Source organism: Phalacrocorax aristotelis, chromosome 20, assembly GCF_949628215.1.
Source record: "Phalacrocorax aristotelis chromosome 20, bGulAri2.1, whole genome shotgun sequence".
Taxonomy (NCBI): Eukaryota; Metazoa; Chordata; class Aves; order Suliformes; family Phalacrocoracidae; genus Phalacrocorax; species Phalacrocorax aristotelis.
In genome coordinates, this window is record NC_134295.1 from 4,577,302 (window position 1) to 4,600,280 (window position 22,979).

Consider the following 22,979-nt stretch of genomic DNA (forward strand, 5'->3'; position numbering starts at 1 on the left):
CAGGACGCGACGGGGCGCTGGATCCCATCCATGGGTGTAACAACCTGGCTGGCCTCAGCTTGCAGGTGGACCAGCCTCTGGGAAGGATGGGTGCCCACCAAAGACCAGGGTGCCCCCCACAGGCCAGGGTGCCCCCAGCCCCAGGGGAGAAGGTTCCATGCACCCCAGGGTGGCTGTGCTGGTGGCTATGGGCTGGGGTCCCCTCTCCCTGCCCCAGCAGCCAGGTGGGACCCAGGGGACACACACAGTGTAACAGCCCCAGGGCCTCATTCAGTACCCATCCCATGCCTCATTTTCTCCATGCACCCAGGGGACCTCGCTGGGGAGACCAGCATGGGGCTGTATGTGCAGCAGCTTGGTAGGGACATTTTTTACCAAATCTTTGGATATTTATTTGCTGGGCCCGGCCAGCTCGGCCCTGTGGGAAGTTAATCCCTGGCCGTGGAAGGGATTACCGCGGGCCTGGAGCCGCCTTAGCTGCAGAAAGCGGATTAACTGAAGGACAGGGAACATGGGGACAGGCAGTGGGAGCCCCAGGACAGGTTGGGGGGGACGTGGAGACAGCCCCCAGCCCCAGGGTCATGACAGGGACAGGGCAGCCCCGGGGTCAGGGTGCTACCAGTGGGCATGGCCCCCCACAGCCCTCCACAGAGGGGCCACGGTTTCAATGGGGGGACTGGGGTTGTGTCCCGCGCTGGGGACGCTGGGAGCTGTGGTGTTGCACTGGTGGCTACTGGGAGCTGTGGTGCGGGGTGCGCTGGTGCATGCTGGGAGCACTGGGAGCTGTGGTGCGGAGTGTGCTGGTGCGTGCTGGGAGCACGGGGAGCTGTGGTGCGGGGTGTGCTGGTGCGTGCTGGGAGCACGGGGAGCTGTGGTGCGGGGTGTGCTGGTACGTGCTGGGAGCACTGGGAGCTGTAGTGCGGGGTGCGCTGGTGCGTGCTGGGAGCACTGGGAGCTGTGGTGCGGGGTGTGCTGGTGCGTGCTGGGAGCACTGGGAGCTGTGGTGCGGGGTGCGCTGGTGCGTGCTGGGAGCTGTGGCCCGGTGCATTGGCAAGTGCGGGGGGACGTGGGGGGGCACTGGGGAAGGGGATACTGGATGCTGGGGGTGGGAGCCAGGGGACACAGAGGGAAACTGGGAGCTGGGGGAGCCCTGGGAGCTTGGGAGAGGCACTGGGAGCCGCAGGGGGGAGCTGGGGGGTGCCCTGGGAGCTCTTGGGGTGGAGCTGGGAGGCACTGGGAGGTGGGCAAGCCCTGGGAGCTTGGGAGAGGCACTGGGAGCCGCAGGGGGGAGCTGGGGGGTGCACTGGGAGCTCTTGGGGAGCACTGGGAGCTGTGGGTGGAGCTGGGAAGCACTGGTAGATGGGGGAGTATTGAAAGCTGCGATGGTAACTGGGGGCGCTGGGGGGAGCACTGGGGGCTGCGGGAAGACTGGGAGACGGGCACTGGGAAGCACTGGGATCTGTAGTTCAGCTGAGGATACTGGGAGGTGTAGTCTAGGGACCCAGCGCATACTGGGAGGTGTGGTTTGGGCTAGGGCCATGCTGGGAATTGTGGTTCCACATCCTCGGGGGCTGCTGGGAGTCGTAGTTCCGCAGTTTGGGGGGGTGCAGGGGGCTCTGTCCCCCCCGTGTCCTCAGTGGCTCCCGTGGGTGCTCAGGGCTGGCAGAAGGCCATGTCAGCCCTGCACTGGCCTCTTGCTCGCACATCCCCAGTGCCACTCCAGCTCCATCTGGCCCCAGCCCTCAGCCCGGGAATTGCGGGGTACAGGGACAGGGACGATGGCCCCGCAGCAGGGGAGCAGTGGGACAGGTCCTGCTGAGCCCCACCTGCCCTGTCAGGCGCTGACCGGCCCCACTGCCCTGCTCCGGCAGCGCCTGGGCGAGAAACCGTGGGGTTTCACCCCTGAGCAGCCCTGAGGGTCTTCATCCATGGGAATTCGGTGGGGTGGGAATTATGAGCCTCATTCCTCCTCTTGCTGCCGGTGCTGGGGGGATGCCCAGGGTCTGAGCAATGGGAGAAGGGTGGGGGAAGGAGGAGGGACTGAGTCGGGGTCCCCTGGGTGGGGGATGGACCCTGACCCCGTGCCTTGCCCAGGTTTAGCCACAGCAGCATGGGGGGGATGCAGTCGCTGGCATTGCCCCTGGGGAAGGGACCCCACCATGTGGGCTGCACGGATGTCATGGTGGGCCATACACGGCAGGTACGGAACGGGGTGGGGACAGGGATGGGGACGGGGACAGGCTTCCATGCACAGCTGGGTGGCTGCAGCCAGCCAGGATTTGCAAGGGCTGAGCTCGCCGAGGACATGGCCACCACTGCTCTGTGCTGTCCCCACCACGTCCCCCTTTCCCCCCTCTCCTACAGGGGCTCTTCTTCCGCCTCTTCTACCCCTGCCTGCCCCACGCAGGGGTCGAGCAGCCGCTCTGGATCCCACGCTATGAGTACTGCGGTGGGCTGGCCGACTTTGCCCACCGCAGCCGGCGCTGGTGCGCACCCCTGCTCAGCATCGCCATTGGTAAGGGGACGGCCAGCACCCCGTCCCCCATCCCGGGTGCTCCCCTGTCCCCTGGGCATCCGCTCCCTTGGTGGGTTTCAAGGACACCAAGGCCGTCCCCTGTGCTCAAGGGTGCTGGGTGGCAGGGATGGGGCTGACCAGGGACCCGCTGCATCAGCAGCACCCTGGTGCCTTCTCCCCTTTTTTCCTGGGGCGTTTCTCTTCCCTGCAGGCTCCTGCAGAGTGCCGGTGAGCTGGAATGGGCCTTTCAAGCCCTGCAGCGGTGGGTACCCACTGATCATCTTCTCCCATGGCCTGGGAGCCTTTAGGTAGGATGGTCTCTGAGCAGGGTTGGGGGTGCCGAGCTCCTGCTCAGGACCAGAGCCAGGATGAGGACCCCAGTGTCCTGGGCGCTCTGTGGCCCCACGTGGACCTGCCTTGTGTTGGCGGGGCAGCCCTGACCCTGATCTCCCTGGCTGCCTGGCAGGACCCTGTACTCCTCGGTCTGCTCGGAGCTGGCGTCCTGGGGCTTCGTGGTGGCAGCGCTGGAGCACAGGTGGGGGTGTCCTGGTCCCTGCCGAATTCGGCAGTCATGAGGGGCAAGCGATCCTGCCGGGACTTCCCATGTGGCTCCTCCTCCACTGGCCAGGCAGGACAGGGCTGGCAGGGCATCGTGCCCTGGGGAAGTGCTGGTACCCCCTGCAATGTGGCTGCCTCCCTCCTGCCGCTGCAGGGACCATTCTGCCTCCATGACATATTTCTGCACAGCAGAGGATGGGAAAGAGGAGTGGATCCCCTACCGACGGGTGCCCCAAGGGCAGAAGGAGTTTTATTTCCGAAACAAGCAGGTACCAGGGTGGGGGGCTAAGGGTGGGCAACCTGGGAGGCGTGAAGTCCCTCCTGCAAGCCGAGCTGGCCCCCCATGCCTGGAGTCTTCATCTCCTGCCCTTCCCAAACCAGTACTGCTGTGATGCTGGGGCTGAGCTTTCTCCTTGCAAGCTGAGAACAATCTGTTCAACCTGTTTATCTCTGTTTCATTGGGTTTCTCTGTCTGGCTCTGGCTGACTCCAGCAGGAGCCGGGCTGGCTTTCACTGTGTCCCCGGGTGCATAATGTCACCTGCACCCTGGGGAGAAACAGGCTTTCTGCCCAGCCCAGCGCCACAGGCTGGCGAGGCTCTGGACCGACTGCTGGGTTTGTTCATGCTCTGATTTTTGTCTCTCTGCAATTACCCCAGACAGCTGCGTGCTGGGGAGCAGGAAGGTTTCCTGCTGAGCCAGGTTCCCCCCTGCTCATTTCTGCCGTGTTTGAAAGGACAACATTGAGTGGAGATTTGTCATAGAAAAGCTCTCTAGGAAACGTAGTGCTTGGAAGTGCTTTTGGCAGGCTTAAACCACCTCCCAGCCTCTTATTTTTGTGTATGCACTGCCTCATGGCACATTGCACAAAGAAGGGCAACAATATTCCTATGAAGATGAACCCATGAGAATAGGTGTTGAGGGTGAATGAGAAATAAATTATAAATAGAGGGAAAGGTTGCGTGTCAGTGCTGTGGTTTTAGAGGGATGAGTGTGGGTGGAAGTCAGGGGGAGGATCTGGCCCCAAACTTGTGGGCTGGAGGAGCTGGGTTAACTGGGAAGGGGCAACTGTCGCTCCCAGGTTCATCAGAGAGCAGAGGAATGCGTACGAGCGCTCCGGCTCTTCGAGGACATCAGCAGCAGTAAATCCGTCCTGAACGTCCTTCACCAGGACTTTGATCTCTCTGTACTGAAGGTATCTGGGTCTGTCTGTGGTGAAGGACCAGCCAGAGGGATTGTTTGGCTGATGGAGGTGTCTGGGTGCCCTTTCCTGGCAGCAGCAGTCCTTGTGTGAGACTTTTATTCCTGGGACAAGCAGGGTCTGTGCACAGCCACAGCCTTCCATGTCTCGGCTTCTTGGTGCCTCTCTTCTCCTTTTTCTGCCCTGTGCGTGCCAGGGAAGCCAGGTCTCATTGCACTGGTGGTAAAAATGGGACACGGCATCCCTTGCAGAGGGCAGAGCAGTGGGGCTTTGCTGATCTTCTTCCCTTAGCTTTTTCTTCCCTAATTAGGGACCTTCTGCAATGTAGTTTGGGCACAAGCCCCTCAGCCTTCTTTTTGCAGGACAGCATTGATCTGACCAAAGTCACTGTCATGGGCCATTCCTTCGGCGGGGTGACAGCAGTGCTGGCCTTGGTGAAAGAGCCCAGCTTCAGGTAAGCTGCAGCAGGGATGAGGAGCTGCGGGAAGCTCCGGGGACACGTGGATCATCCCAGTGGGAAGGGAAGCCATTGCATCCATCCCACTGCAGATGCGCGGTGGCTCTCGACGCCTGGATGTTCCCACTGGAGAACGCGCTGTACCCAGAGGTGCCCAAGCCCGTGCTCTTCATCAACACCGAGAAGTTCCAGACGCCAGAAAGTGTTGCCAAAATGAAGATGCTGACCTCCAGAAACAGCCAGACGAAGATTATAACTGTCCTGTGAGTCAGGGGCTGGGGGCACCCGCCCACCAGTACCCTCCTGGGAGCACCTACGACCTGTGTCCCACCTGGAGGACCTCTCCCCAGCTCCCGCTGAAGCAGATCCTTTTCCTATCCCAGGGGATCCGTGCACCAGAGCCAGACCGACTTCACCTTTCTCACCGGGAAGCTCGCCAGCCGCATCTTTGGCGCAAGGGGGACCCTCGACCCCTACAAGGGTCTGGACATCACCAGCCGGGCAGCTCTGGCCTTCCTGCAGAGGCACCTCAGTACGGTGTGGTGTGGAGGGTGTGCTGGCCAGGGGCTTGGGAGGGTGTGAGAGCTCCCCAGCTTGCAGGGGGCTGCAGGGCAGCCGCTGCCTCCCTGGGCTTGGGTTTGGTGCTTTCCATCCCATTGCACGAGGGGTCTGGCAGCTGCCCCTCCTCTACACCTGGAGCTGGGCTGTAGTAACTCCGTCACCATCTCTGCCCTGTGCAGACTTGAGAGAGGAGTTCGATCAATGGGACAGCCTCCTCGAAGGCATCGGAGACTCGGTTGTTCCAGAAGCACCGTTCTGCCACTCCAACCTGTAGCCTGCTCTGAGGTTGCTGGTGGGAGCCGGGTGCTGGGAAAGCAGCTGCTGCTTGTCCGAAATGAGCTGTGCAGGAGCCAACATCCCAAGGGCAGGAGGACCTCTGGGGAGAACAGGACCTGGGGACCATGCTCATAAGATGTCTGGTGGCCAGGGTGCTCACCAAGCATGCCAGGAGAGCCCTCCCTGCTCAAGCACCACCTGTTGTGGCTGCTGCCTGCAGTGAGGGCTGTGGGGCTAGAGGAATAAAATCCCCCAGAACAAAGACTGGGTTGGTTGCCACTTGGGCCTGAGGTGACACCCTTCTTGCACACAGCGGGTAGGTGGGCATTGATCCCTTGCTGCGCCTGGCTGGATCTGCTGCAGCTGTGGCACATCTGGCAGGAGCAGACAGGGGGGTTGTTCGTCGTGGGTTGAGGTTAGTTCAACTACGGCCAAAAGAATCAGCGCAAATAGATCAGGGCTCCAAGCAGAAAGGTAATGAAAATCTTATTGTCGTCCTGGAAAGCTGGCCACATTGCTGACTCCATGCCTAAAATCTGGGGGAAAAAAAGAAAGAGGAAGATTTTAAACAAGGGGCTGGCTGGAAGTATCTCTGAGCACCCCAGCAGCGCAGTGATGTAAAACAGGGACTGAGATCTGCCCCAGGGATGGAAGGAAAAGAGCCCAGCCTGGTTTTGCAGCATGAAGAGCCACGCTGCTGCAAACAGGCCCATGCTGGCGGGGGCAATAAGGCACTTTGGAAGTACCTATGGCACATTCCTGGGTAACACCAGAGACGTTAGAGCAAGGGGCACTTTTTAAGGGCAGTTCGATCCTCAGCCATCCTAAAGCAGGGCTGAAGCCGGCGGAGCTGCACGGATTTACCCCTCTGGAGACCCTCCCCAGGGTCCTCGCTGGCACTGCGGCAGGAGAGGCGGCAGGCAATCCTGGACACGCCGCCTCGGCAGCTGCTGGGAACGTCCAGGCTCCTGGCACACCATCTGTTTTTGCATTGTCCCTGCTGCCGGCGGCACAGCATTCCTGCTGGGGGACGTGTGGGGGGATGGCAGCGGCAGCTTTGGCTTTGCTTCACCTCCTGCCATTGCAGAGAGAAGCTGCTGCAGATGACAGCGCCTGGTGCTGCGCGGAGGCAGGATTTCCTGGGGTGCTGAGGCTGGGGGAGAGAGGGGTTTGGGTGGCACGTGCTACTCCTCACCCAGTGACAGTGACACAGGCACCAGCAAAGCCCTTCTGCCAGGGGAAGAAAGGGAATGGAAAAGCAGCATCTCACTCCTCCGGTGCCCAAATTGCTTGTGTCATTGTGACGGCCACGTCCTCGCCTCGCTGGTGTTTCCCGGCCCCTTGTGGTCGAGGGTGAGTCCTAGGGCTGAGGGTGCTGCATGATGGCCTCGGAAGGAAGGTGCAGCACTGTGCAGCAGCAGAGAGGGCACCTTTCAATGTCTCCCCGCTCTCCAGCGACACAAAGGACTGATGTGAACAGGGCCACAAGACCCTGGTGCTTTTGAGGCTTCCAGATACTTTTTTCTTTTAAATTCTTTTATACTTAAAACCACCATCTCTAGCCTTGGGAGCAGGCTGGGGTGTGACAACCCAGGGAGCCTCAGGACCTCTCTGTTGCGATGCTGAGGGTGGGTGGGGGACATTCAAGGTCGATGTATGCGATGAATCGTGTGGGAGAGCCGGGGGGTGGGCAGAGCCCGTCAGGTCCCGTTTTAACAGTGAGAGACAGTGACTGGTGCAGAAATCAAATCCCATTTTCCTCCCCGAATTAGCACTGCCGGGGATCTGCGCTGGCAGTTCCAGGGGAGCCGCCTGGTCGTGGCTCCGGCACGGCACAGCTGAGGCAGGCTATAAATTCTGCAAGAGTCTTGTGTAAAGGCTTTCGGGAAGGGGGTGGCAGAAACCCACTGACCTCAGAGGGTGACTCTCATTAACCCTTTGTTTCACAGAAAGCTGCTTGCTACCATCCCCAGTGCCTGTGGGGCTGGCCGGGAAGCGAGCAGATGTCCTTCTGCCTGGCCCTGCATCCCTTTGGTCCCTGCTCCAGAGCCAGCCTCTGCGCCCGGGACCACGTTCCCAATTGTCTTTGTGCCTTTGGAGGAAAACCCTGCAAGAAGAAAGAGGAGAGTTCAAAAAAGCTGTGGGATCACTTGGGCAGGGCAGACACCCTCTTTCCTCCGCTCCATCAGCCTCTCTGCTCTCTGTGGGATGTAGTGGTGTAGGAGCCCTCTCTGAGCACTTTCCTCCTTCACTGACTTGCTGCATCTGCTTTAAAATCTAGCCCCGAGCCATCTCTTCAATCAGGCTTCCCTTGCAAGCAGCACTTTCCTCCAGATCCCCATTACATGCTCCAGCCTCGAGGCTGGAGGCAGCATGCATGAAAGATGTGGCACAAATCCCCAGCGTAGCACACGAGGAAGGTATTTTTTCCCACATCCCAGCCTGCTTGGATTGCTTCGCTGGGCCTGAGAGGTCAGAAAGAAAGGGGCTGGGACAGTTCTGCGGGAGCCAGCACTTCCCAGGCCAGCCATGGGCAGGGACAGAGCATCGTTCCCTGCCACCCGCCCGGGCCAGCGACTAGAGCGGAGAGCCCTGCAGTCCTTGGGGTGGCCTGGGCAAGCCTGGAGCAGCCTGGGCCACACTGGAAGGTTTTCTGGCAAAAAGCAGGAGCTAGGGGTTACCCTGGTATGCGATCCGCCACAGCAGCCCGCCGGCACCAGCTCTTGGTTGCTGTGTCCTTACAGTGCAAAGGTTTGGGGTTGACTGTGAACAAACCAGGTTTTCTATCTGTAAATCCTCTGTGTTTCATGCACGGAGGGACTTTGCTTCTCAGGAACATGGGAGTGAAACACTGATTCCGTTACCCTGGGGGGAGTTGGCACCCAGGGCAACCCACCTGCAGGTTGGCAGCCCTGGAGGGTTGTGCGTTGGAAAGAGTTCCCTTCCAGCCAAGCATTTCAATGTGTCTGATCTGCTTTAATATTCAAACTGGTGGCTTTAAATTAAAAAAAAAAAAAAAAAAAGAGCTGCCCATTTATATTCCCCTCACAGCTGTGCTTGCAGCATGGCTGGGGTATGAATGGATGCATTCCTCTTACCCACGGCTTATCTCTGCAGAGCAACCTCCGCTCTCCGGCCGGCTTCGGCTTCAAAGCTTTCCACTCCCCAGGCTCAGAGCTGAAATCTGACAGTGTCAGCACAGACCTGGCTTGGAGCTCTTGGCATCTTAGAGCTGAGAGTCTTCTTCTCATCCTCCCCACCCCCAGCTCGTCCTGCCTGCGGCTCCCTCCCTCCTGGGAAGCCCCTTCCAGCCAGCAGATCCCTCCCCATCCCGCTGCACATGCAGGCAGCAAACCGGAGTTACCAGCTCCGGCCTGCTGCAGCGTTTGCTGCCGCTTAGAAAAAAACCTCATGTACTCAGTTGAAGCTTCCCTGTTGTTTTAATTAATGCAGATTGAAACGTGTTAAAACCTTGTAATTACCGTAACCCTGTCGTGTTTTTTTTTTTTTTCCTTTTTCTTGTATTTTTAAGGAAAATACTAAGGCCTGGATTCACAACAGCTTATAAAGGTCCACAGATCTGCAAGCTGAGCTCAGTGCGTGCAGTGAGAACCACACGAGCTCTAGTAGAGGAGGTCAGTGGCCACCGTGGGCTACGATACCAGCCCCGAAGACCAGCGTGGATGCAGGTGCTGTGCTGACCCCACTCCTAATCCAAACCCAGGCAGCACCCTCTTGAGCAGAGTTCCTTAGATTCCTTTGATTGGTGAGTATACGCTTCTTTCTATGTTGATTTTTCTATTGGCAAATCAAAACTGCTCTGGGTGAAGTTCCAAAGAAACACTGAGTTTCTTAATCTCTGAAGAGAATTGTTATCACCTAATGCATTGGCTTCCAGGCTGCCTTGAGCTGGAAAGCCCGGATGCTCGCAGCCACGAGGGATTTAGCTCAGTGTTGCCATCTTCCCAAGCACCGGTTCCTCCTGCGCAGGGCAGGACCAGGGATCTGCCGGGCGGGCAGATCCATGGGGTCTGGCGCAGGGCACGTGCTTGCCGGCTGCGAGGTGCAATGCCGCAGGGCTGGGCTGTGGGCGCGACACTTGCTCAGTTGCCTGGCCTTCAAAATGCAATGCCGTGGGCCAAGCGGGCTCCTGTTCTCTCAGCCAGCTGCATCGAGGGTATTTTGTGGGAACAACTGGTTTTTTGATGGTTTTCACTCTGCAGCAGAAGCCCTGTTCCAGGCTGGAGCGGTCTCTTGCTGACCCTAGAGATGATTCTTGAATAAATGGGAAAAAAAGACTGAGAAAGGACACTGAGGTGCTGGAGGAGAAAACAGGCTGCATGAGGTCTCTTTAGTTCCAGGCTACTCCAAAAAACCCCCTGAAACAGATGGGAGGGATCAGTTTTGGTGAATATCCAGATTTCCCCCATTTTAGGAAGGACAAGCTGAGCTCAGCCCTGTGGGTGCTGGCTCCCGCTTTGTGTCCCAAGCAAGAGCAGGGGGGCTGCGTGAGGCGGGGACCCCAAACATCCCATCCTTCTTTTTAACCCTTTGACTTACTTCTTCACCCCGGACCGGGGTGCGGGGAGGTGCTGAGACTGTCAGCACCCCTCCCCGGGTGACACAGTGGCACTGGACCCCCCCAACTCACCAGCTTCAGGATGCCTTCATCTCCTCACACTGATAGCGGGTCTAACGACGCTGAGGCTTGAGTGCGTTGTTTTTTTTGCAGGATTGTGGTTGTTTTTTTTTTATTAAAATGAAGCAGTTATGTTGGCAATCGCAACATAAGCGTGTCTCTCTGGGTATTGATTTTAACGTACGGCAGCAGTTTGCTGGTTTATTGAATAAAAGACAGAGATGTATTTTTCCTCCAGAAAGGCTGGCTTTGTTTGCCTGTTCTCACAGCTGCAGCGGACGTGTCTGTGTCTTTTTTCTTTTAATATATATATCGATCTATTATGAACTCAAATTAGTGGGGAAAAAAGGGATCAAACGCCACTGAGCAAATGTTAAGTGCAGGTATTGTTTCCATGCTGGTATTGCTGAGCGATTACAGGCAGCCGGTGAAGAGCCAGTGGGACAGAGCAGGAATTAACCCCTTTTGATGCAGAATTGTCGGTGGAGATGAGAGGGGAACTGCTTATTCTCCTGAGAGGATCTGAAGTGCGAAAGCGTAGATCTGGACCTCCTTGTCCGACTGAAGTCGAAAACCAACAGACTGGTTTCCTTGGCTCACAGATCCCGTGGGAAGAGGCATGTTTTATTCTGCCCATGGTTCTGACAGATCTTGTCCATAAACAGCACCTATAGATATTGCCACGGAAAAATCAGCTGTGGCTGTTGTGCTGGGCAGGTCAGGATCTCCTGTGTTACCTGACTGCGAGGTTGGATGCAAGGAGGGGGGGATGCTTCAAAATCCTGCCTTTTAATCTGAATACGACCTTGCCCTGTCCGTCTGAAGGAAGCCAGGCACTTGAGAATTGCAAACCCACCTGCTCCCCAGGCGGCAGATCTCTCTGAAAAATAAATAAAACCTGTTACCATTTGGCTGCGCACCAATTTTGTCAGTGAAATAGCTTTGACAGGAAGCGGCCTGAGAGCAATGCATTGAGCATTATTTTCAAAATTGCTGTTAGTGGGAACAGGCTCAGTTTGGGGGCTGTTACAAGCCCGTGCATATTGCTTATTTGACATCAGAGAAGTCATATTCCTTTAAGAGGATTTCCATCCCTGAACTCCTCCCATTATGACACTTCCAAGCTACATTTTCTCTTGAAAGGGTGGGAGTATTTTTAACTATATCACGCCAGGGAAGTATTAATAACACAATAGGCTTGCTGAGCTGCTGGTCGAGCTGAATCCATGTTTTAAATTCAAGGAACTAATTAGGAACTGGGGAATAATTAGTGCTATACCCAGCTTTTCTTTCCCCCCACTCCATTTTCAAAGAGCCAAAGCAAATGTCTTTACTGGAATCTTCTGTGGCTGTTGAATATTTGATGGCTTCCCTATGCATTGCTGTTCCATGTGGTTGTCAAAATCACGCTGTCTCCTTTGCTCTATCCCAGCTGAAATGGCTGACTCTGACACTTTTGAAATCTAATTAGTGCATCTCCTGTTGGCTCACAGGCAAAAAAAAAACAGCAAACCCATAAAACCTTTCTTCGTGCTTCTCTCCCAGCCACTCGCTATCGCTGGGTGATGCAGCTCTGTGCAGCGCAGTTATTTTTGAACCCTTGGCAGTGAGTTGTTTATGGGCTTCCTTGAATAGCAAAGCTCTTGGTGCTCCATATGGGAAATGCAAATTTGTGTGCTCCGGTTGGGAGCAGAAAGGGAAAAGCAGCGAGGATGCAGAGAAATGGGTCGAGGCTCCCAGCTCGGTTGGGAGCAAGCAGTGGGGGAAAAGCAGTGCGAGGAGATCTCCAGGCCAGCTTTCATGGTGTGTTTCAGGACGTAGTGGAGGTGGGAGCCAGCATCCACATAGATCTGTCCTTATATTTGGCCGGTAGCTCCCAGGAGAGCATGACTGCACATTAGTGTCTTGGAGGATCTGCTGGTGCCGTGAAGGAAACAACCAGCTCTGAAATTATACCCACTGTTGGGAGTGTCTGTGATAGCTCTCCTCGGTGTGAAGTCTCCAGTCTCTAATAATAGTTGGGCTTGTGCTGAAGCCTTTTCCTCACTCTTGCCTCTCCCCAGCCATCTGTTTTCAAGAAACTTGTGGAATTCATGTCACTGAGCTCTCATCCGTGTTTATCGGAGGGGCAGAGACTGGCTCACAAAACTAAAAGCTGGGAGAAAAGACTAGCCCGAGCTACAGAAGTAGTTTGATCATGTAAAACCTCATTTTCTTAGGAAAGAAAGAATGAAAAATGTGCCAGGAGATCTGCCAGCAGGCTGGGAAGGGAGTTCTGCTATTCCTTTGCCCCGAGTGAATCGAAGGCAGAGATCACTAGGAGAAAGACCAGATCCCGTTCAGCATCCTGGCTGCAGCCAGGATGAAGGTGCCCGTGTGTGGGTACCGCAGCCTCTGCCATTACTTTAGGGTCTGCTGCCATTTCAGTGTGTTGGAGAATTTTTTGAAAGGAGCACAGAGTGTTTGTGGGGCCTTTGTCTTTTGTTCATTAGAAGCTTACATTATTTTTCTACTCTAGAGCCTTGTAAGCCCTCATCACCATAGTATTTGGCTATCGTGCAGTACAGTGCTATGACTGCATTTGAAGAGGTGAGTATGACATTTCAGGGTTATATTGCTCCCATATCACAGCAATTAATTTATATTTTCATCTCTCTTGCTGCAGGCGCAATCGCCGTCTGTGGCGAGTGCTTTTACTTGTCTCATTTTATGGGGGAATTAAGTGAGTTCGAGTGAATTTCTCAAAAAACGAACTAGCAATAGAAGCCAGGTGCCCTGTCTGATTTGAAAAAACTGAATTATTTCCAACAGCATATCGGCGAGTGCCAATTTATTCCAAAGGGAACGTTTTCTTAATAGTGTTTTTCAGTATAAATATAGTATCAGCTTGAACACCTCCAGTAAACAAATATCAATTACCTTAACCATTTCTTGCCTGTGGAAGAGCTTTCATTGTGAGGGAGACACTCCCTGGAAGTCTTGTTTTATTCTTCATTTCCATGGACTCCTCAACAGCATTTGTATTAAAATGTATTTTTATCTGAAGATCAGTGAGACCTTTGCAGCCACTACTTTTCCTTGCGAGACCTTTGTCAGGCCAGTGTGAAGATGGGTAAGCTCTGGTGTGGAGAAAAATTTGCTGAACGTTAATACAAAGACTGAGAAACACAGATAGAAAGAAACCTTTTAGCCCTTCTCTCTACCTCTGAGTACAAGCTGCTTTTAAATTAGTGCCTCCTCCAGCTGGTTATTTGTTAAATCAGTTCGACTGATTGACTCAGGTCAAATAGTATACTGGATTTCTAGTTTTAAAAATGAACTTTGCTAATGCAGTGACCATTTCCAGTCTTGGCAAATGCTTGCCAAGGTGCTTTAAAACATTCTCTGGTTAACAAATAAGCCATCAGTCCATCTACCATAGGTTCTTAAGGGTGGCAATTTCATACTCAGAAAGCACATTTTCGTATTGGAGATTAAATATTTTTGCAAGCTAAAAGAGCTGCCGTGGGCTGAGTTGTCACCTAATTATGTCAGTCTCTTTGTGGAATATTTTGATAAGCACATCAGAGGAGGCGCTTTAATCTTGATGCTAAATCTGATCACGTCACATCCTAAATTCACACGTACAAGGAGTGCTCCCGACGAGACCTTAACTTAGCTGTTTCGCTGTGAGCAGAGCCTGTTGAACCGAAGCCGAGGGGCCTCGTGTTTTGCCTGTGCTGACAATGAGCCCCCCTCGAGCGACCAGTGGGCAGTTACAGCTGCGGCTGTGAGTTGCACAAGGGCAATGATTTTAAGTGGTTGCAGTTATCGCTGGCTTGGATGCATCATAGCCACTGACCCCGAGAGCAGATCATATTCCTATCTGCTAGAGGCTTTGTCCCCTTCTACTGTGGGGATGTCTTCTGCAGGTTCTGCTGTGGTTCTTTATTTTCCTCAAGACGCACAAATTCGTCTGGCTGATGTGGTTAGATATGAGTTTGAAATGGCATCTTTCTTCTTGAATCCTGTTTTGGGGCTAAATAGTGGCATGTTGGAAGAAATTTCTTGTACCGGTGCTTGCTCCTTTTTTTGGAAGCACTGGGATTATAGCAAAAAGCTTTTGTTGGTGATAAGGAATCCAGTAGACAAAAACTACCACAGCCACATGCTGCTAGGCTCAACGAAAAAAGAGTCTGTTTAGAAGCGCAGTAAATGTGTTGATAAACAGAAATCAAATGCAAATTAAATAAAAGCTTTTCATATACTCCATTCTCCTTGAGATCAGACAAAAATAAATGCCACATAAACAAACGAGTTTTATGAAATGTTCCAAAAATAAAACCACTCTTGCAACAAGGCGAAAAATGAGATCGTCTCCATGCCTTTCCAGCTGCTAAGAGCTGTTATTCCTCTTTGTATCACAATAATGCTCAAAGATTTCAGTTTAAATTGAAACCAGTTGTGGCAGGTGTTGTAAAGAGGTTGCTAAAGAGTCTCAACCTAAGTGACACGGCATGGAAAATGTCAGGGCTGAGAACAAATCCCAAATCTGATTCCCAGCTCAGTGCCTCTCATCAATAAACCATTTTGCCTCTTACATAGGAGAGTTCTTAGCTGAAATAAATGGTTTTGGCTTTAAAGCCAATCTGCAAAAGAAGGTAAGTTACATTCCGGTCTTTTTTTTTTTCCTCTTTTTTTTTCTGTGATTCTTTTTTCTTGTCCCTGTGAGAAGCCCAGGAAATAAGATGGAAGGCACTGAGAACAGACCCTGCATGACTCGTAGTTTATCTCAGCCTGCATCCCTTCTTCAAAAGCGGGAAATGGTATTTCATCATCATCTCTCCGGGGGGTAAGGACTGACTAAAGGCAGTCATACAGGTACCAAACAAAAAGCCCCGAGCCCAGGAAGCCTTGTTTCCTCTGGAAAATCCTGAGATCATCCCAGGATAAGCTCATTGATTTTACTAAAAAGCATTAATATTAAAGCATCCAACACACTGTTGATCTACATGGATGATAATTAATAAATGAGAAAGTAAAACACAGGCTGGTGGCATGGTCTCTTGGCTGCTTTGTCTTCCAGCAACATTTAATGCAATTTAATCCAAGGACTCAAGATGTTTCATTTAGAAACATTTGTGTCTTATGTGATATCTCTGCATATACCACTGGTGTTGAGCCAGGAACCCCATGAGGCATGATCCTGAAGGGCCAAGCAGCCAATCCATTTTGAATCTGAAATCCCTTCAATCCCACAAAAAGGCTCTACCATGCTGCTGGAAAATGGCTCTTCCCATACCCAGCGAGCCATTCCGGCAGAAACCTCTCCCAGTTCTAGCAGCTCAGCGGCTGGATGTGGTTTCCATGGAAATAGACGTCAGATCAGCAAAAAACAGGGCAAGTGTTTAAAATAATCTCTGTTTTGAAAGCTTTATGTGTTTCTGTCACAATATTAACCTTCCTGAAGGTAGGATTTTTTTTTTTGGTGCAAAATCCTTGTTTTTAAGAGCGTGCACAACAAGGGTGAGTCCCCTCAGAAAAGTCCTTTCTTCGGTATTTAGGGTATGGGGACTGCTGTGCTGGGCTTGCATCATAGCAGAAGATTTGTCCTGTTCTCCAGCCATCTGCCTTTTGTGCCTATTGACTCTTGGTGTAACTCAAGTGACTGTAGTGTGGGAACTACCAGGGGAATTGCAGAGAAGTCATTTGTACAGAACACGCGAAAATGCAGCCAGTTCATTTAAAGCACATTTGTGAGCAAACCACTTATCTACGCTTGGCAATAACGTTATCTTGAGAAGGGAACTGCTCGCAATGCAGCCCGTAAGACAAGGACGGATCATCTTTACACAGCCATTATGTACAATCTATGGAATCTGCATGAATGATGGCTTTTCTGGACATGCTTCGACTTGCTGGTGTCACCCCAAAGGCGAGGGTGGCCATGTGTCTGTCCCCCAGAACACACTGCTGGGGGCCATGGGGCCAATGCATTATCAGACCCACAGATCCTCTTCAGGTTTGGCCTGTGGTGGCTGTAACTCTGAGGTGACCAAGGGAACATGGTGGTCATCTTGACGATGTCCAACAGCCCTGGTATTATTGTGGCCCTGAGATGACTGACTGGCCCTGAGGTGGCCATGCCTTCAGGTAGGTGACCATGGCCCCTAGTTAAGTGGCCATGCGGTGACTGTAGTCCTGAGGTGACTGAAAGCCCTGAGGTAGGTGACCATGGCCCTGAGGTGACCATAGTACTGAGTTGAACAAAAGCCCTGAGGTAGGTGATCATGGCCATGGGGTGACTGTGGCCGTAAGTTGCCATGGCCTTGAGGTGACTGTAGTCCTGAGGTGACTGAAAGCCCAGCAGTTGCTGGCTGTGGCCCTGAGGTGACCATAGTCCTGAGGCAGGTGACCATGGTCCTGAGGTAAGTGGCCAGCCCTGAGGCGACCATCCAAGCCACGGCTCTGCTCCCACCAAACACCCCTGAAGGGACGAACGACCCCGACCAAACGATGCCGCACCGGGGGCGGGGACACCACCGGGGTGGGAGACAAAGGGAGTCCCACCGCCCTCCGGGCGGGGGCGGACAGCGCGGCGTGGGTGGGGAGGCGCACGGCCCCGGGGGCGGCCCGCAGAGGCGAGGGGCGTCGCGGTGAAGCCCCGCATCCTCCGCCCGAGCCCCGCCGGGCCGCGGGGGTCGCCGCCCCTCGCCGCCCCCGCCCGCCGGTGGCGGACTACATCTCCCGGCATGCAGCGGGCGGCGAGGACGGGGGGGTGCGCGGTGCCCCCCGCCTCGCGCTTCCCGCCTCTCCCCCCTCGCCCCCCCGCGGCGGGCGGCACGTGCCGCCGCGCTCGGCCAATAGGGGCGGGGCGGGGCGGGTCACGTGCCATTGTTTGGCGCTTTTGTGCTTGGCGGGGCGGGCGGGAGCGGAGTGTGGCCGGAGCGGCGGAGCGGGAAGGTGGGTACGTGCGGCGGGGCCGGCGGCTGCCCGGGCTTGGGGGTGGGTGTCCGCGGCCCTTCGGGTGTGGGGAAGTCGGGGTGGTCACACACGGAGGTCCGGCCGTCCGTGGGGTGGGGGGCGACGCCGCAGCGGAGGGGGTTTGAGGGTGGGTGTCAGGGCGAGGGGAGCCGCCGGGGGCTCCGCAGCCGCTTGGGGAGGGGGCTCGGCGCCTGCCCTTCTTGTCTCTTCCCTTCCCCCGGGGTCGCGTCGCCGTCCGCTTGTCGGGCATCGCGGTGACAAAGGGGCTGCGGGAGACAATGGGCGGGGGGGCGTCTCCACCTCCACTCCTCGAGTATCGGCGGGGGAGCGGGTGCCTATTGTCCTGTGAGGGGGCGACGCTCCGTGAGGGGCGACGCCCTGTTGGAGGCGACGGCGCCCCCTCCCCTCCCTGACAGGACCCCGCCATTGTTAGTGGGGAAGGGGCGGCGCCCGGCGGCCGCGCCCCAACGCCATCGAACACGGGGACCCTCCGCGGAGCCCCGCGCGGCGGTGGTGGGGCGGGGGGTCCCATGTGTGTGTCCGCCAGTGCCCCCCCCGCCCTCGCCGTCACCCCGGGGTAGAGGCGGGGGCCCGCACCTGCGGCGGGGGGCGGCAGGTGCCCGGATGTTACCGTTGGCCCCGCCCTCCCTCGGGCCCCCCGCGCGCGGGCGCGCGCGCGCGCTCTCTCGCTCGCGCTCTCCCCGGCGGTTTGAATTCGGTGCGGTTAGCAAGGCGCGTGCGGGGCTGGGGCGGGGCCTCCGCCCGGCCGCGCGACGGCCTCGGCCCCTATTGGTTGATGGCGGGAGGGGCGGTACCGCTGGATCCGGGTGGGTGCGCGGTCCTAGCGCCCCCCAACCCGGGCGGACCCCTCTTCATTGTCAGCTTAAAACCTGGGGGGGGGGGGGGGAATCCTCTTTTTGGTGTTTTTACCTCTTTGTGGCTTTTTTTTTTATTGCGCCTCTTTAACAAGGGATGCTGGGCAGTGTGCGTGCTCCCTGTCTGTCATGATGTACTGCATCTGGCTTCAGCTGCATAAATAAAAATCGAATTTTAAATGAGCTCAAAGCACACATTTAAGATCCTTTTGTGCTGTCTTGTTGTGCGCCGTATTTTAACTGAAAGAGCTATGTGCAATATCGGTGAAACACCCATAGCACTGCATGCTGCTGAATTAATGGTGAAATGGGAGTCTTTGTTCGTGTATCTTAATTACGGTGGAGTAAAACAGGGACTGAAAATGCCTGGCTGTACAGTCATACATTACAGATCCTGCAACACCAATAACTGAGAACATCTCTGCTGTTCCTAGCAATGTACATCAGCCTCAGCCCCACGGACTGACCGGAATTACTGACTGCAGTAACCTGCCTGACTCTCTTTTGTTCAGGAGGTCCAGTTATGCTTAGCAATTTTTATTACGAGTTAGAATAAATTAATGTATTTACTGTTCAAAGGCATGTCTCTTTGTTATCTAGAATCCAACCGATTGAAATTCTACTGGAGTTGGCTTCTGGAGTCCCATTTTCTTGGTCATGGCTACTTCTGGTATGTAGTATTATGTATGAAATACTCTTGTGGGTTTTTTCTCTTAATTTCTCAGAAATATTTTAAAATCTAATATAGTAAAATAAACTGTCATCACCGTGCTTTCCTCCCATATCTAGGCTGCTTTGGAGAAGCTGTTAGAACTGGGTGTTTGTGAAAACATACCAAAAGCCCTCTCAGGCGAGGCTGTTAGCAGATGGGCTTCAGCTCATCTGCATGCCATCTGCTCTGTTAACAGAGCTGACTATCATCTAGACATCTTGGTGATCAAAACTGGTGTGCTGGTACAACTGACACCGTGCAGGGCTGACGTGCCTGCTCAGAGGTGTTTGAAGAGAGAACGCTGGCTTACATATTTCTTTGAAAACTGGTGTCAGCTCTTGGCTATGTCAGGTCTTAGGCAAATGCTCTTCCTCAGACTTCTCATTGGAGAACGATTTTTCATTTGAAGTACTGATAAACTTGTTTTCACGACCCCAGATATTAAAGGCTAAAATAAAATGCCAGGTGCTTGGGTAATGCAGTATCAAGGGAAAATGGCAAACAAAATTGCCTGCCACATTTTTGAATGGCATTGCAGCTGCTTAAAACAAAACATCAGCTCGCATCTGAACCGTCTCCTTAAGCGAGCTTTGTGGCTTTGAATTTTCAAAGGCTATTGTTCAAGTTACCTGAGCCAATTCCTGGCTTAAAATACTGTTTGGGTTTTTTTTCCGATGTTCCTAGATATTCAAGTGAAGGAACTGGAAAAGCGTGCCTCTGGGCAGGCATTTGAGCTGATACTGAGTCCCCGCTCAAAAGAAGCAGTCCCGGAATTCCCTCTTTCTCCCCCAAAGAAGAAGGATGTGTCATTGGAAGAGATTCAGAAGAAGTTGGAAGCAGCGGAAGAGAGACGTAAGGTAAGTTGGAAGCAGCTTAAGTGAGCTCTGCTCAACTAGTCCATGCAGGTTGTGGTGGTTTGGTGGTTTTCTCAAATTTACTTGTTGCTTGGGGCAAGTGATTAGCTGTCTGTGTTATGGTAAATGGAATATTAATTGAACTTTGTTGGAATCTCTAGGGCTCTTGGGAACCTTTGTTATGGTCCGCAAGGCCAAGTTCCCAAAGTGATCTTGAATGGTCACTTGAAAAACTGGGAGAAAACATTTGGCTGAGAGGGGATGCTCTGTCAGGAAGAAGCTGTTTTTCTTGTCTTTAACATCATAACCAAACTAAATTTTCTAGGAGAAAAGTGGCGTGAATCTGTAATGAGAAGCTTTGCCAATACAACGTCTGGCTTGATGCAAGATCTCGCTGTTGAGATGTAGCCTGGAGCCCTTGGTTGGGCACAGGCTTACTGATTGAAGTGCAGCCTCCTGTCTGACCTGAATGACAGTGATTCACCACTCTGAGAAGCGAGAATTTCCGAGGAAACGTGTTGATGTTTTAACATAAAGATCCATGCTCTTTTTTCTAGGAAAACCCATTTAATACAACTAGCAAGTAATGACAGAAACTTAACTTTCCCTGGCAGCTTGTAGTGGTGAAATATGGGTTATGTGGGTGGAGCAAGCACCAGGGAGCTTTGTTCTGCATCACAAAGTTATGCTGTTCTCCAGTAAAATAGCAGAAAAATCTTTTCTCGCAGGAGTTGTGAGCAGCTTGACTATAACTGTCTGTGCAGTTCATCTGTTTTATGTTCAAAGCCTGCATCCTCTGTTTTGTTAGTCTCATGAAGCGGAAGTCTTGAAGCAGCTTGCTGAGAAGCGGGAGCATGAAAAAGAGGTGCTTCAGAAAGCAATTGAAGAAAACAACAACTTCAGCAAAATGGCAGAGGAGAAGCTGACCCACAAAATGGAAGCTAACAAAGAGAACCGTGAGGCACAAATGGCTGCTAAACTGGAACGCTTGAGGGAGAAGGTGGGTGTGAAGTCCCCGTTCCCCTGTGGAAGAGAGTTTATCCACACTCCTTACTGTGAAAACTGGCTAAATAAAGCCAAGTAAGTGGTCAGGTTAGGGGGGTGCTATGAGTAGATGGGCATCCTGTGGTGGTCTGGTCTTCAAAGATTATTAAATCTGCCAAAGACTGTGCAGCAATCCTCCTCTTGGGGCAGAGGGGATGGATGGAGTTAGAGCAGCATCTCCCTTTCTCTTCTAAAGCTTCATCCTGTAGCCCCCCCCTCAGTAACCCAGACTCACAGGTTCCTGCTGCGGGGTGGGAAGCAAGCCAGGGCTTGCTCTGCCGGCCCAGAGCCCTGCCTCTCCGCGCCCAGGCAGCTAACTGCTTCCCTGCTGTTGTCTTTCAGGACAAGCATATTGAAGAGGTTCGAAAGAACAAAGAAGGCAAAGACCCTGGTGAGGCTGAAACCGACTGACTTCATTCTGGAAACTGACTCTCTCCCCCTCCTCTAAATATCCAAAGACTGTACTGGCCAGTGGTTTTATCTTTTGGTTTTTTTGTTTGTTTTTTTTTTTTTTAAGTTTCTAGAAACTGATGTAGAACTGTAAAATTAGATCCAAACTGTACACTTTCTTTGGGGGCTAGAGGGGAGACCTTACATGTTTCACTTTTTCTAAAGTGTTGTCTTTCCAGTGTAGCTATCTTCTTGTTGCATCCTTTTCTACTCCAGTGCGCTTGCTACTGGGTTGATGGCTAGTACTGTATCAGCTCTGTAAGACGTTTGTGAAAGGAATATGTAGTATACTGTTCCATGCTGAATATCTGTTACACTTCAAAAATCTGACTGTCCCAGTCTGCTAAAATACTGCTGTAACTGAGTGACTAAATAAAGCTGCACAGTGCTGTTATTATGAGAATTACTTCTGAAAAATGACATCAGAAACAAAAGCAGTTGGCTGAGGTCTGCAGCAGGCATCCTTACCCAGTGCTGGGTGGAAAGGTCCGTGGCAGCACTTTTTCTTCAATCCATGGGCATGCTGCAGGACTGCCTTTCCCTAGAGCACCCTCATTGTCTTAATTTTACAATCAAAGCTTTGTTTTGACACCTCAGCAGTTGTCAGCTGTTGTGTGTTTCTGTTAAAGCGTTCAGAACCACCTCCCTTTGGATGCTGACACTTCAACAAACGGGTCCTTGTTGCCACATGACTCTGATCTGAGCCTTTCTTTTTTTGGTAAGGGTTTCTAGAAGATGACTTGTGCTGTTGAATGGTGACTTGTGTGCTGCTTCCTGCAGCGTCGGACCATGAGTTTGAAACCTGTTCTGTGCTGGGATTGAAAAACGCTCTTGTGGATAAGAATTATTTATGATTTGGTGTCTGCTGCAGGTGTGTTGGGATAGCACACTGGGCTGCAGGGCGAGCCTGAAGATTAACTCCTGCCCACAACGAGATGTGCATCACCTTTGTTCTGGGATGTGAGAAATGGATACGGCTGTGCTTGTGCTCTGAGGAAAGATGCATTTTTAGGTGTATTGGGTACAGACTTGCTGTGTTGTACAGGTGCCTTAAAAAAACAAAAGCCTTCCTGTAAGCCTAATCCAGAGTGTGTCCTGCACATCCACAAGTACTCACGCTACTCTGTGGTAAAGACAAGGTTGCAGTTGGTCTGTGAACAGCCACCTTGCTTCAGTGTAAATGGTGTTGTGTTCTGAGGTAGTTGGCTTCAGTAAGCGCATTCCCTCCGAGCAGGAAAACCTTGGGTCTCGCAGCGTCCGTTAATGTCAAACACTTGGTGGCCCTGGCCTCGGTGAGGCATGCTTGGTCCTGTCTTCCCCCTTCTGTGTCCTTGATCTTGAGGCTTGGCTGCTAGGGTTGTTTTCAGGGTAACTCCACGCCTGGAGCATCTGGCACTGGCCAGGTGACAGACTTCCATATTCTGAGGATGGAAATGCTGCTAGGGATTTTTTTTTTTTTAGGGGTCAGTTGAGTCCTGGACCACTTGACCTGTCTTCTAGGGCTTGGTAAAGAGGGAACCTCAGTTGAGGGAGCTTTCATTTATCACGCTTAGCGCTTCTGATTGCATTGAAGTTGTACTTAACCAAAAGCTGATATTACACTCTTTGCATGAAAGAAGAACAGTGAGATAGTCAGTTGTGATGCGCTGGAGGGCTGGGACCGGATCCTTTGCCTGAAGAATTTTCAGAAGCATCATACTTCATAATTTAAGGTAAGCGACTGTACTTATACCTGTTGGGGAGCAACAGCCCATCTGCAGTGGAGGAGTAGGGCAGGTTTTGGGTTGGTAATGGCACCTCTCAACCTTGTGTAAGCCAAGAGCGCGGGGATGCAGGTCAGGATCTAGCGGGAAGTTGAGGGCAGGGAAACAGCTGA

At 53.2% G+C, this 22,979-nt stretch overlaps 2 protein-coding genes across 3 annotated transcripts; both read left to right on the forward strand.

Moving 5' to 3' along the window:
• Positions 1-977: 977 nt before the first annotated feature.
• Positions 978-10,357, forward strand: PAFAH2 (platelet activating factor acetylhydrolase 2). The gene is made up of 13 exons (XM_075114455.1): positions 978-1,018; positions 2,095-2,200; positions 2,365-2,515; positions 2,727-2,823; positions 2,982-3,050; positions 3,228-3,342; positions 4,153-4,266; positions 4,635-4,726; positions 4,822-4,992; positions 5,113-5,261; positions 5,470-6,919; positions 9,099-9,332; positions 9,790-10,357. The coding sequence occupies exons 2-11, from the start codon at positions 2,111-2,113 to the stop codon at positions 5,562-5,564; spliced, it is 1,143 nt and encodes a 380-aa protein (XP_074970556.1). The 5' UTR covers positions 978-1,018; positions 2,095-2,110; the 3' UTR covers positions 5,565-6,919; positions 9,099-9,332; positions 9,790-10,357.
• Positions 10,358-16,955: 6,598 nt separating this feature from the next.
• On the forward strand, positions 16,956-21,506 carry STMN1 (stathmin 1). 2 transcript variants are annotated; one of them, XM_075114460.1, is made up of 5 exons: positions 16,956-17,147; positions 18,644-18,713; positions 19,440-19,612; positions 20,418-20,609; positions 20,996-21,506. In XM_075114460.1, the coding sequence occupies exons 2-5, from the start codon at positions 18,701-18,703 to the stop codon at positions 21,062-21,064; spliced, it is 447 nt and encodes a 148-aa protein (XP_074970561.1). In that variant the 5' UTR covers positions 16,956-17,147; positions 18,644-18,700; the 3' UTR covers positions 21,065-21,506. The 2 variants fall into 2 exon arrangements, with proteins under 2 accessions (XP_074970561.1, XP_074970562.1); XM_075114461.1 differs by having other exon boundaries at positions 17,103-17,151.
• Positions 21,507-22,979: the final 1,473 nt, after the last annotated feature.

Bases quoted from the DNA above. Each gene is read 5' to 3' on its own strand.
- PAFAH2 (XM_075114455.1), top strand. From the start codon at position 2,111: ATGGGGGGGATGCAGTCGCTGGCATTGCCCCTGGGGAAGGGACCCCAC. The intron at 2,824-2,981 runs GTAGGATGGTCT...GCTGCCTGGCAG, and splicing joins CATGGCCTGGGAGCCTTTAG to GACCCTGTACTCCTCGGTCT. The intron at 4,267-4,634 runs GTATCTGGGTCT...TTCTTTTTGCAG, and splicing joins TTGATCTCTCTGTACTGAAG to GACAGCATTGATCTGACCAA.
- STMN1 (XM_075114460.1), top strand. The intron at 19,613-20,417 runs GTAAGTTGGAAG...CTGTTTTGTTAG, and splicing joins CAGCGGAAGAGAGACGTAAG to TCTCATGAAGCGGAAGTCTT. The intron at 20,610-20,995 runs GTGGGTGTGAAG...GTTGTCTTTCAG, and splicing joins TGGAACGCTTGAGGGAGAAG to GACAAGCATATTGAAGAGGT.